At 50.4% G+C, this 12,663-nt stretch overlaps 1 protein-coding gene across 3 annotated transcripts in view; it reads right to left on the reverse strand.

Moving 5' to 3' along the window:
* OTUD5 (OTU deubiquitinase 5) overlaps positions 1 to 12,663 on the reverse strand; it is a 28,442-nt gene that overhangs the window by 7,482 nt on the left and 8,297 nt on the right. For 2 of the 3 annotated variants that reach the window (XM_059158582.1, XM_059158583.1), the window contains exons 2-5: positions 9,577 to 9,670; positions 798 to 862; positions 555 to 711; positions 308 to 456 (exon numbers count right to left, since the gene is read on the reverse strand). In XM_059158582.1, coding sequence (XP_059014565.1) covers positions 308 to 456; positions 555 to 711; positions 798 to 862; positions 9,577 to 9,670 — 465 coding nt within the window. The remainder of the gene's footprint in view (positions 1 to 307; positions 457 to 554; positions 712 to 797; positions 863 to 9,576; positions 9,671 to 12,663) is intronic. The other variant, XM_059158584.1, reaches the window with a different exon arrangement.

Consider the following 12,663-nt stretch of genomic DNA (forward strand, 5'->3'; position numbering starts at 1 on the left):
GATGCTCCATGCAAGTGCCGAGATACCCAGACCAAGCCCAGGTTCACAGTGCCCAGATGTGCCTCCATATCCCAAAATGCCAACCCTCAACAGGCATGAAAGGTGGGTAAGCCAGCTCAGACACACAAATGGAGAGTACCAAACGAGCCCTGAGAGATCACTCTGTGTAACTTCCTAGTTTTACAGAGGTGAGAGCTCAGGGGCAACTCAGGGGGCATGTCATTTTTGTAGGCTAGGGCAGAACTGAGACCTCAAAAGAGGTTTCTGGCCTATCTAGCAGCCATCCTGGGCATGGGGACCCACTTACCCCGGGTTTGAATGATGGCAGGCCTAGCCCCACACCAATGGTGGCCTTGTTGGGATTCACCACTGAATTGTAGTGGATATTCCGATGGTAGCTGACGCGGATGGGTTCATCCTCGTTTTGATGGATCCCATGGAATGTGTTGATGGGTTCTGCAGGGAAAGAGAAGGAAGGAACATCCACAGTGGGCTGGGCTGGGTAGGCTCGGAGCAGGAGCAGTCAGCCGCTCACCTACCCACCACATATGTACCTGTGCTGTACTGGTACACCTCCACGGGCCGGTTGTACATCTCTGCCATGGCCTGCATCTCAATGTGGTTGCCATGGCAGTTGTTTTTCCGCTTCCTGTTGATGTAGGTGGTGAAGTCCTCTGTGACATAGTTGGAGAAGTAGTCAGCATTCTTCATCTGCAGAATAGATTGGAGGGTCAGGTCTGTGCGGGGAGGGGATGCCCCAACTCTGCCCCCACCCCGAGGCCTCCGCGAGGTCTCACCAGATAGTCCATGCAATGCTTTCGCACAACCTCATGCATGTCTTGGTCTCCATACACCTGGTCAGCTGTGGGGACAGAAGAAAGGAGAGGTGGGGGTCAAGAGCTGTCACCAGACAAGAGTTCGAAGTCCTGGAATATCCTTGGGGATGGAGGGCTGGGGGCCAGAAAACTCCTTTTCCTATGCTGTGGCCTGGAGTGTGCTTGGCTTTGTGGGCTGGAATAGGATCATGGAAAAAAGAGGCAGGCAGGGACAGTCTCTAAGAACAGGAGAGTACGGGTGAGAGGAATGCAACGACAGGCCTCTCAGGCAGACAAGTTTGTCTAGGGCTTGCCTGGACACTCAGACAAGTCAACAAACATTTTAAGTCCCCTAAGTGGCCTCGGCACCAGCAATTCCACACTCCCCCTTCACTCTTCATGTGAGGAAGCTAAGGCTGAGAGACAGTCTGTGGCTTCACCAAGTCACCCAGCAAGTCAGTCTGACAGATTCAACTCTAGAATACAATTTTCCTGACTCTCGGGAGCCAGCATGGCCTTTGTAGGTTAAAAATAAATAAATAAATAAAAGAAAAAAACATAAATACTGGGCTCCAAGCCCAGTTCTGCCAGGTACCAGTGAGCTAAACGACCAGAGGTAAACAACCCAAGTGTCCTGAGCCTCACAGGCTTCACGTGCAAAACAGGAACAAGCAGGTAACTAACTCCCTGGCAGGCCTCTTGTAGGATCAATGAAATCATGGGTCTAAGGTGACCAGCACTAGGCTTGGGACAGACTCAGTAAATCAGAGTCCCCTACCAAAAGTGGGGCCTCAAATGTGGGGTACTGTGAAGGGGACAGAGGCCAGTAAAATCCAGCCCTGTCTGCAAGAAGCACCTAATCTAGGAAGAGATACAAATATGAACGTAACTTAAGCTTAAATGGGGAAAGGCAGCCTGCCTGTGGCCCAGGTGGTCTAGGTGTCACAGGGCTTCAGTCAAAATAAGAACTAGGCTCCTGGGACGCCTGGGTGGCTCAGCTGGTTAAGCAACTGCCTTTAGCTCAGGTCATGATCCTGCAGTCCTGGGATCAAGTCCCACACCGGGCTCCCTGCTTGGTGGGGCCCAGTGACCTTTCTCCACTCATGCGCACGCACGCTCTCTCTCTTTCTCAAATAAATAAATAAAATATTAAAAAAAAAAAAACAGGTTCCCCCCTCCCTTACTTGAGGATCTTCACATATGCCATTTCCTCTTTTCTTTAGGGCATTCTTTCCATCCTCCTTGGCTGCCTACTTGTCAAACACCCAAGTATTCTTTATACAGTTCCCCAGCCCTCCCTACTCTCCAGAGCACTTCTATCACCAGATTTATCGAAGGTGTGTGCAAACTTCCCCTGCCTGACCACTCTGACTCCCACTGAAGGCCAAGACCAAGTCACACCCAAGTCCCCCCAGCTCAGGGCCTGATATAGTACAGGAAATCGGGACCAGCTTGCTGAGTGGATGGACAGGCTAAGGGAGCCAGAGTCTTCCCCTGGGAAATTAAAGTGGGCCTGAAGACAAGGCACGCCTGATGTCCATTCTAAGATGAAGAGGGAATTTCCCTTTGTCTCCCCAAATGACTATTGCTCTGATGGGCTCTCCCTGGGGCACCAGGGCAGGGACAGGTCCAGCACGAACAATGCAAAGGTCTTCCATGACAGCCAGTCTACCTCTGAAGAATCGCCAGAAGAATGCCTTCACTACCCTCCCCTTCCCTCCCTGGAGGATTCTGTGAGATAAGGAGAAAAGGGCAGTTCTGAGATAGAAAATGGGCCCCATGCCTGTCTCACCTCCTCTTGGAGGTGCAGAGACCTGAGGGGGAGGGGAGCTGTGAAGGCGGGAAGGGGTAGCCCCTTCACCGATGTAAACAAGGATGTGGGTTCTGCGGCCACAATTCCCTCCCCCTCCACAGCAGCACTTCCAGCAAGTCACGTGCCCTGCGCAGAGGCTGGGGGCCCCCTGCTGCCACCTTTCTTAGAAGCCAGGACCGCAGAGCCCACTGTGGCTGCAGAGAGCTATTTATGTAGAATAAGCTTGGGGTGCTGAGGATGCAGTGTGGCCAGCAGCTGCAGTAAACAGGAACTGAGATGGCGGCAAAGGGGTTAAATAGGGGCTGGCCTGCCGAACTGGAGGAGAAGGCTGAGATGTTCCTCCAGAAGGACCAACAGGCATTTCCTGGGAGATGGATCTACCTGAGCAGGATGCCAGATCCAAGAAATGGAGGAAAGCAGAGACTGGAACAGGGAAGGGAGCTGAGGGAAGCTCGTAAAGGCCCCCTCATTCCCCTGCCATTGGCTCTTGCCTAGCAGAAAGCCTCTGCTGCCTCCTAGCTGTGTGGCACTGGACAAGTCCTTCAAGCTCTCTGGGCCACAGTGACTTCATCTGTGAAGTGGGGAGAGTAACTAACTACTCTGTCTTTCACAGGGGGCTGTTTAGATGAGGGATAGGGTTTACTAAATGCCTATGATACACTAGGTGTTTAAGAACTGAACCTAGGGGCTCCTGCTTGTGCATGAGTGGACAATGACTCTCTCAGATAGCTAATCATCCCCAAGTCACTCAGAATGTCACTGGAACCACTTATTAAGCTTTTCCTCATTTCTGTCGCACTTCCTCAGCCACAGGAAAGCCCCAAACAAGGAGTCTAGGCTGTCCCTCCTCACCCAGGCAATGCTGGCTGTCTACCTTTACTGAATCCAAAGGTCTTCAGGCCTACCTCCTGTGTCCATAGTGCAAATCTTCAGCAACCCAATTAACATCAAATCAATAACATAGGTATCACAAAACAGGGTCCTTAAATGACTTTCTCTATGTACCTACCTACCTCTCAAGTACCCCCTTCTCTCCTCGATCCTTAGATGCACTGGCAGATGGTACTGTACATATATTTAAATCACAGCCTTTGTTGGGGGTGGACAGCATGACCCACCTCACTGATTATAGATATAAGCTAGTTTTAGGATCATCAATGTGGAAGAAAATGTGCCTTTGTGAACACCAAGGGAAGTGAGCAATAATACCTCCCAGTGGGGGAGAGAGGATCTTTTCAATGATAATAAGGTGGAATAACAATCCAGGGCAGGGCTTAAACACAGGAAGTCCTCCTCATTGAGGCAGTGCTTGTCTGACTCTGCTAGCCCCACCTCTGTCCTCCAGAAAGCTCTCCTCCTCCTAGAAGTTTGGCATATGGGATTAGGGGCTGGGCTGGACTTCCCAGTGGGGGCCAAAGTGGGGGAAGGGGCCCAATGGACCTGCAGAGGTAGGGGAATTCAGAGCACTTGTTTTGATAGAAACCGAAACTCCTCTTCTTGCTGACGCTGCACTTGTGGGCAATCTGCACCTGCTCTCCCCTCCCAGAGTCCAGCTGAAGGGGTCCCCCACTACCTGACCTCTGTCCACAACCCAAAGAGGGCTCAGAAATCCTCAGAACAATACCCCAACTGGTTCCACCAAGGCCTTTTCACATTCCAACTTATTTCATCTTCACCCCACAAAGCCCTGCTTGACACAGGAGGGATAAATGAGGTACAGAAATGTGGTAGAGCTGGCCCAAGGAAGGGTGAAGGCCAGGCTCCCAAGGACTACCTTGTAACTTTAAACACTGATGCTCCAGATGATGTTACCACTACCCCCAATCCAGCTATCGCCCACCTAGGGCAAGGCCTGATTCTGTCTGCCTCAGTTTCCCTACCAGCATAAGCAGCAATCAGCTGGAACCCTGGAAAGGCCTAGGAGTGGGCAGAAATTACAGAGAGGTCAGCAAAGACCTTACCTCCCCCCACACCCTATGTCTGTCCTTTCTCTGAACACGCTGAGACATGAGCAGAGAAATGCACATGTGTGTGTACACACACACACACACACACACACACACACGCGCGCGCGCGCGCGCGCACGTGCGCCAGCAGATCCTGCCAAAGATGTGCCCTAAGGGGAATGCCTGGGTGGCTTAGTTCGTTAAGTGGCTGCCTTCGCTCCAGTCATGATCCCAGGGTCCTGGGACTGAGTTCCACATGGTGCTCCTTGCTCAGTGGGAAGCTTGCTTTTCCCTTTGCCTGCCACACCCCCTGCTTCTGTGTGCGCATGGGCACTAACAAACAAATGAATAAATAAATAAAATCTTTAAAAATGAAAAAACTGTCCTGTTGAGGGATGTCCAGATGGCTCAGTCTGTTAAGCGTCTACCTTTGGTTCAGGTCATGATCCCAGGGTCCTGGGATCGAGTCGCACATGGGGTTCCCTGCTCAGCAGGGAGCCGGCTTCTCCCTCCGCCTGCCACTCCCCCACCTCGTGCGCACACGCTCTCTGACAAATATCATCTTTTTTTTTTTTCTTTTTAAAGAAAGGCAGACTGCCACATGCAGTGCCTCATTTGGATGTGTCTGGAGTCTTGGAAGCTTGACTACCCTACGTTCTCCTACAATTGGACCTTGAGAGCTTGTTTGGAGGTTCTAGCAGGGGAGTGCAGCTACTCGTATACCCCTGACCGAGGAATAGTCCTCTCCTCTATCGGGAAGGTCATCCTCTTCTCTATCGTGGAGGGTCGTCCTCTTCAACCAAGCATGCGGCTTCGGGATGGACGCACATGGAACGGGTGAGGGAGGAAGGGGACACCCGCCTAGCCAACCAGATCAGCCGAATCAACCCTGGTGATTAGTGGGGTGACCGACGTCACAGCCAGATCGCCTTCACATCCAATAAATAACATCTTAAAAAAAAAAAAAAAAAAGATGTGGGTGCCTGGGTGGCTCAGTGGGTTAAAGCCTCTGCCTTCGGCTTGGGTCATGATCCCAGGGTCCTGGGATCAAGCCTTGCATCGGGCTCTCTGTTCTGCAGGGAGCCTGCTTCCTCCTCTCTTTCTGCCTACTTGTGATCTCTGTCTGTCAAAAAAATAAATAAAATCTTAAAAAGAAAAAAAGATGTTCCCTGAGGCCAAATACCCATCCCACCCTCACCACTACAGAGACCTACTGCATTCGACAAGTAGCTGCCCTTACTGTTAACCAAGACTAAAGGTTGGATGAGAGGCAAAGCTGTATAAACCAAGGACCCTCACCTCCTTCCTACCTTTTGCCAGGGGTTAATGGGAGGGAGGAACAGTCAACAGCTCTAACAGACTTGCCTCAACCTCCTTCCCCTACTGCCTGGGGGAAGGTCCCTCGAACCTCTGTAATCCTTCCTCTTCAGGCGCCTTAAAATACTCACTATTTGCCAAAGAGTTATGTGGAGATGCAAGACAGGAAAGCCTGGGCTACCTGGAGCTTAATTAAGTACAGGGCCCTACCATTTGCTTTAGAGGCACCTGGGAACAGCCTCCCTGCCAGGTCGCTGCTGCCTGCCTGCGAGAAGAGCCACAGCAAGTTCTGCTGAGGACAGAAAAGGAAGTCTGGCATCTGCAGGGAATCTAAAAACAAACCACACAAATGTGTGTACACACAGCAGCAGGGAGAGACAGGAACCTGATCTGTTCCCCACTTGCCTCCTGGCCCAGTGGGAATCCTGGCCCCACTGAGGAGATGAGCCAGGAAAAAGGCCTCCCCTGCCTGTCAAGCAGCTGCGGTATGCACCTGGCCCCTGGCCCCAGATGGCACACCCTCAGTGGGGGAGACACCCTCACTGTGGGAAGACAGAACTCTGTCCTCTTGAAAGCCTGGTCTCTGAGATGCCCGCTCTTCTACTTAAGGATTTCCACAGCAAGGATGGGGAAACTGAGGAAGCAAGGCAGAAAGAGCCCAACGGAAACTGGTGTACATGGGAGTCCATGGGAATCTTCTCCTTCTGGCCTAGTTCAACCTCAGACACCTATGCTGATACTGCCCATGTGATCTAGACAACAGGGTCCTTGCTTTCTCGTAAGGCCTGTTTCCCCACTTATAAAGCATTCAAAATTAATCAAAGATCTATCCCTCCTAACACTGATGGTCCAGGCTAATGTTTCTGGGCCATCATTCTAACACGAACAGCCCCAGCTGCTTCTTCATGGCCCATGCAGATGCATGTGTGGCCTCCACTTTGCCCACAGAGGCCAGGGCCAGAGATTTTTGCTGAGTCAAAGTCCTATGGGGCAGGAGAGAGGCAGACTCATGTTTCCAGGAAGAGGTTATCTGAGCCTAGCAGGGGCAGGGTGGGCCACAGGATACCTAGAAACTCAGGCTCCTACTTCCACTCCTTCATTGATGCTCACAAGTCCCCAACATGCCATTGTGAGAGAGAGCAGTGAATACTGGTTCCCACGAGGGACACCCAAAGCCACCTGCCTCAGGATTCCCAACAGTAGAGGACTACAGGCTCTTAGTTAGAAGAAGTAAGGCCCAGCAAGGTCAAGGAATATACCTGAGGTCACTCAGCCAGTCCACAGCTAAGCTGAAAAGCTAGGGCTTTACCAAGGTCATAGAAAGAACATGTCCTTTGGATACCTCTGGGACCCCATGCCAGCTCTGCCACTAATGACCCTAAGCATGTCATTTTTCTTTCCTGAGTTTCAATCTTCTCACTTGTCTTACGGGATAACGATTCCAATTTTGCAGATGAATCTGAAGCAGCCAGCTGAATGCCAGCGAACAGTCAGGGTCAAGGAACAACACTGTGGCCTCTATGTGTGCAATCCCCCCTCCAACTCCAGGCTTCAGTCTGTGTTCCTTCCACCATGCAATGCGTGGCAGGAACTAGAACCTGTAGGCCTTCTCACCAGAGTTCAGGGTAACTACACAAGCTAGGCTGGAAGCAGAGGGTCAGCAGAAAGCCCAAGGACAGAGTTCCCTTCCCAGGTACATTTCCTGTGCACTCTGCCCCAGGGAAGCCTCCAGGTTAGGCCTAGAGACCCAGGGGCCACGTACTTCCAGGGAGTGGCCATGGGGCTTCTGAGGTTTTACAGAGAAAAGCCAAGGGCAGCCCAGTTGGGGGAAATGGGTAGCCATAGTGCTGATAGGGAAAGGCCTTCAACCTGCTGCGGTCAGCTCTTCTTGTAAGCTCAGGCTCTTTACTGGAAGGCCCTTGTTGAGGGGGGGAGTTGTCAGAGGGTGTCTGGAGAGGTCATCCAGATGGACACACATGAAACGTTGCTGTTAATATGGGTTACTACACAAGCCAGGTCCTTACTGGCCCCAACATCTGCCTCAAAGGTCACCTGGGACCAAGGTGCCCAGCTGCATTCTCTTACACTCACTCTACCAGTAGCCCCGTTTGCCCCACATCTAGACGGAGGCTTCAGCACAGGGCAGCACCTAACAGACCCTGAACTATTCTTTCTTTGCCTTCCTTTGGTCCAAGATGCCCCATACCCAGCTCTTTCTCTAGAAAACATCCCAGGAAGAACACAAGCTTGAGCCACAGGGCTAGAAAGGGTGGGATTTTCCCAGCCCAGCAGAGTCCACTGCCTGAGCTTCTTCCATTTGGTAGAATGGAGAGGTAAGCAATCAATCCACCTAAACTTTTTCTACACTCAACAAACATTTGTGGCTCTTAGACGCCACTGAAAACAGAATTCAGGCTTCACCAATGCTACTGTTCCCTGAGGGTCTACCAGGTGTCAGGCACCAAAGGCATTTACTGTAAGTGATCTCATGTAACCATTACAACTCAGGGTCTTTGGTCTTCTGTTATGGCCTCAGAAACAGGCTCAGGAGAACAGCTGCCTGCCCAAGTTCAGACCAAGAATCAGTGGCACCGTCAGAAGTGGAGTTGGTCCAGGCCACCAGGAGACATGGGGCTAGCTACACAGTGAGAGAATAGCAGACCCTGTAAGAACTCAAGGAGCCCTTCAGAATCAATACCATTTAACAGATAGGAAAATGGGGAATTTTTGAATCACAGCCCGAACTAGAAGACAAGGCTTCTGACTCCTACTTCAAGGTTCCTATAAGAGGGCCCTTTTCCTTAGTAGATAGTACAGACGCTATGGAAGGGTCAGATCACATGCACAAATTCCCCTGGACACTAGCACAAGGCTTTAGGGCTGCCTGCTGGGTCACAGATTCAGAGGCAGAGCGACCTCAAAGATGTCACTCAGATTGGATACTAGATGTTATTAAGGAATTATGAATGTTGTTAGGTAGGATAATGATACTTGGATTATGTTAGGAAAGAAAAAATCCTTATCTGTCAGAGAAACATACATGAATACTTACAAATGAAATGATCCAACATTAGGGTTTTGCTTTAAAAATACTTGTTTCAGGAGAGTGAAAATGAGTGGGCAGGGTAGTGATGAAACAAGGCTGGCCATGTGTTGATGACTACTTTGAAGATGAATGATGGGTACATGAGCATTCACTATTCTACTTTTCTGTAAGTTTTAAAAAAAATTCTATGACCTCAGGGTGACAGCAGTGTGCTGTGTTTAAGAACATGGGGCGTGGACTAACCCAACCCAGGGACTCCCAACTCTACTCTCTGACCCTGGGCAAGTCACTTCCCTGCTCTAAGCGGCTTTCCTCTTCTGACAAATGGAAACCACAGTAGTCCCTACACCTACCTAGCTTGGAAAAGAATAAAAAAGGGTTTCCTTTAGTGTCTGACAATGCAATCTGTCCCTAAGTAACATTATTTTTATCACCATTATTGTTATTATTATCACTTTCACATCTCCGCACTACCTCATGACCAAAGGATAGAGGCCAGATGCTGACTTGAAGCTGGGGTCTGGAGTCCCTGAAACACCAGTACACTCAAGCCCCAACCCTGTCTCAGGGGTTACTCCTAAACACTAGAAACAGCTCAGGGGCAGCCCTAGGCCCTTGAAGGCTGAGACACAGACTCACCTACAGCCCGGAAGAGACAGGCGCCGTCCTCCTTCATCTGCTTGATGATGAAGCCCTTCTTGTCTCTCAGGGCCTTTTCAAACCAGTGCTCCTGCTGGAGGGAAAAGGTGGGGGTCAACAACAGGAAAGGCCTGTACCCCCACCCCAGGGCCCTGCCCTCCAGTTCCTGAAGGGCCCAGCTAACTGGCTGAGAGGACACTGGGCAGGGTCAAGTCCACAGCCCTGATTGACACTCCATGCACGTGGAGGAGGAGGAGGATACCCTTTCTTTTAGGAAACTAGTCATTGTGTAAGCAGAAGACTGGATTCCAGAAGGGTCTCATCTGTTTTCTGACTGCCCCTGCTGACCATGTTGGGAATCCAACAGTGGGCCCCTACAGGAAGCCAGCAGCCCAGACCTGGCAAGTACCCGGAGGCAGGGTGGTATGAGGTGGGGTGGGGTGGGGAGGAGGGGGTGGGAGATAGGGGTTGGGTGGGGATGGACCTTGCTCTATCTTAAGGAGTTTCACCAGTTCACCTGGGGACCCTCTAACCACTTAAGGTAGGGAAGATGTTGAGAAGGGAGTAACTGGTTACAGCCTAGATCCCAAGCCCTACATATAGCTAGGGAATGTCAAGATGTATCGCATAAGGAAAAATGCATACACTGTATGATCTCACTTATAACTGGACATATTTCACATATATATCTATGTGCATACAAACACATGGAAGTTGCAAAGACCATACAACAAAATATCCCTAAAAGCTGGTATTACAGGTGATTTTTATCTCACCTTTTTCATGAGAAGCATGCAATCCCTTGTCCAAAACTCCAAAACTCAAAAAGCTTTGAAAACCAAAGTCTTCCTCTAACTCATCTGCCATCCTAACCTGACCTGAGCCGGCGAGAACCTATTTCTCCCACTTGGAGGTGAATGTTCAAACACTTCCACACAGAAACAGTCATCAGTTTGGTTATGAGGTACTACCACTGACCCCACCAGAGGTGTCACATAACACATAGTATACATACCAGGTGATTTTTCTAAACTCTGAAATTTCCCTAAATTCCAAAGCACATCTGACCCCAAAGCTCCAGGTTGAGTGAGCCCGTACAAACACGTATCTTCAGACTTAAAAAAATAATGGAGACGAATAAGCAGAAAAGAGGACATTTAGGCCAGTGAAACTACTCTGTATGGTACCTTAACGGTGGTTATGGGTCCTTATACATTAGTCCAAACCCACAGAACATACAATGCCAAGAGCGAACCCTACTGTGAACTGTGGGCTCTGGGTGATTATGATGTGTCCTACATGGTCCACTGACTGGAACAAATGCACCACTCTGGTCGGGGGCTGTTAATAATGGGGGAGACTATGCACACACGTGTGAGCGGAGGGGGTTTGTGGGAACTCCCTGTTCAAACTCTTGTTCAGGTTTGCTGCGAACCTCAAACTGCTCTAAAAAATTAAGTCGATTAAAAGAAACGATATCGACTTGTCACTGAAAACATGTTTTCTATTTCAAAACAAAACCAGAAGCAGCAGACCTTTCCCAGGCCTTTCACGCCCTCTGCTGGCCACAAGAAGCCAGCCTTCAAGAGCATCTAGGCTAAGGACCAGGAATCCCAAACTTGCTCCTTTGGGACACAACCTGCCCAAGGATTTGGAGGATCCGGGCTAACTCTGACTAGACAGAGGGGATCACTTCTCTGCAGGCCACATTTCCCTAGCTCAGGTGTGCAAAAATCCCAGCAGAGTAGAAGTACAAGGTTCAGAGGCTCTGCATTCCAATACCAAAACAGTGTTTTTCAATACCCAGCCCTGTCATTCACTTGCTGTGTGATTTCAGATGGACTACCAGAACTCTCCAAGCCTCAGTTTCCTATCAAATGACAAGATACATGATCTACCTGACAGAGCTGTCAAGAAGCTCAAAGGAGCTTCAGGGCCTGAAAAGGCTTGTTAAATTAACAGGTCCTCGGCCAAAGAATGGGCAAGACTGACTGGCACAGAGACCACATACAACTGAGAGGCTCTCAGCAAGTCCCATGGGAGTGGCTGGACAGAAAGGGGTGAAGAGGGGGGTGATGAGGGAATGCCCAGCAGCCCCACCATTAGGGAGGTGTGGCTGGCTTGCCAGAGATGACAAAGGCACTTGGAAGCGGAAGCCCTTAATGGGCTTCCATGGACAGCATGGAGACTCTTGTTTGTGTAGAACTCTCCAGCATGTTCCTCTCCCACCCCAGAGGCTGTGGACTAGTGCACTTCAGCCAGTTTCCCCCAGTGCATCCCTGCCCTGCAGGGACAGCCATCTCCCAACACCATGGTACCTGCCCCAGCCGGGATCACCAGCAGGGAAGCACAACTATGACTACAGGCCCACACTGGGCAGAAAGAGAAGTTCCAAAGAAGGGCACATAGTAACCTCCTGCCCTCGAGTGCAGGGGAAAAGGAGATTGAGGGGGAAGGGGATCAAAGAGGAGAGGGGGCTCCTACTTACTCCTCCAACAAGGGTCAACCTACCAGTAAGTAGCTGCCAAATCAGACCCTGACTGTAGTAAACCTGGCAGCAAGGACAGAGAAATGATCTGACTTGGTTTCTACCCTCCATAAGCTCACAAACTGCTGGGCAGGGGGATGGAGAAACAGGGAATGCCAATACACAAGTGTAAGCAGGGCAGTGAAAGAGCTGAACACGGTGCTATGAAACACACAGGAAGGGTCCTAACCAATCATGAAGGCAGGCCCCAGAGGAGAGGTGCCACCTGACAGAAGGATTAAAACATGAAGACCTCCAGAAATGCTTGTTAATTGTAAGTTAACAAGAAATCACTTCTGGGGGCACCTGGCTGGCTCAGAGAAGTATGGGACTCTTGATCTTGGGGTGGTGAGTTCAAGCCCCACGGTGGGTGTAGAAATTACCTAAATAAATTAATTTTTTAAAAAATCACTTCTACCACAAAGCACCAGGGATGCCCGAGGCTCAGCAGTGAGTTGGGCACAACTAAAGTCCTGGGTAGGACTATGCAGGCAAGAAGGGTGGGGCCAGGAAGGAAGAAATGATCTCGTATTAGCCAAATGCCTGCCCCACGCCAGATG

The sequence above is a fragment of the Mustela lutreola genome, chromosome X (genome assembly GCF_030435805.1).
Source record: "Mustela lutreola isolate mMusLut2 chromosome X, mMusLut2.pri, whole genome shotgun sequence".
Taxonomy (NCBI): domain Eukaryota; kingdom Metazoa; phylum Chordata; class Mammalia; order Carnivora; family Mustelidae; genus Mustela; species Mustela lutreola.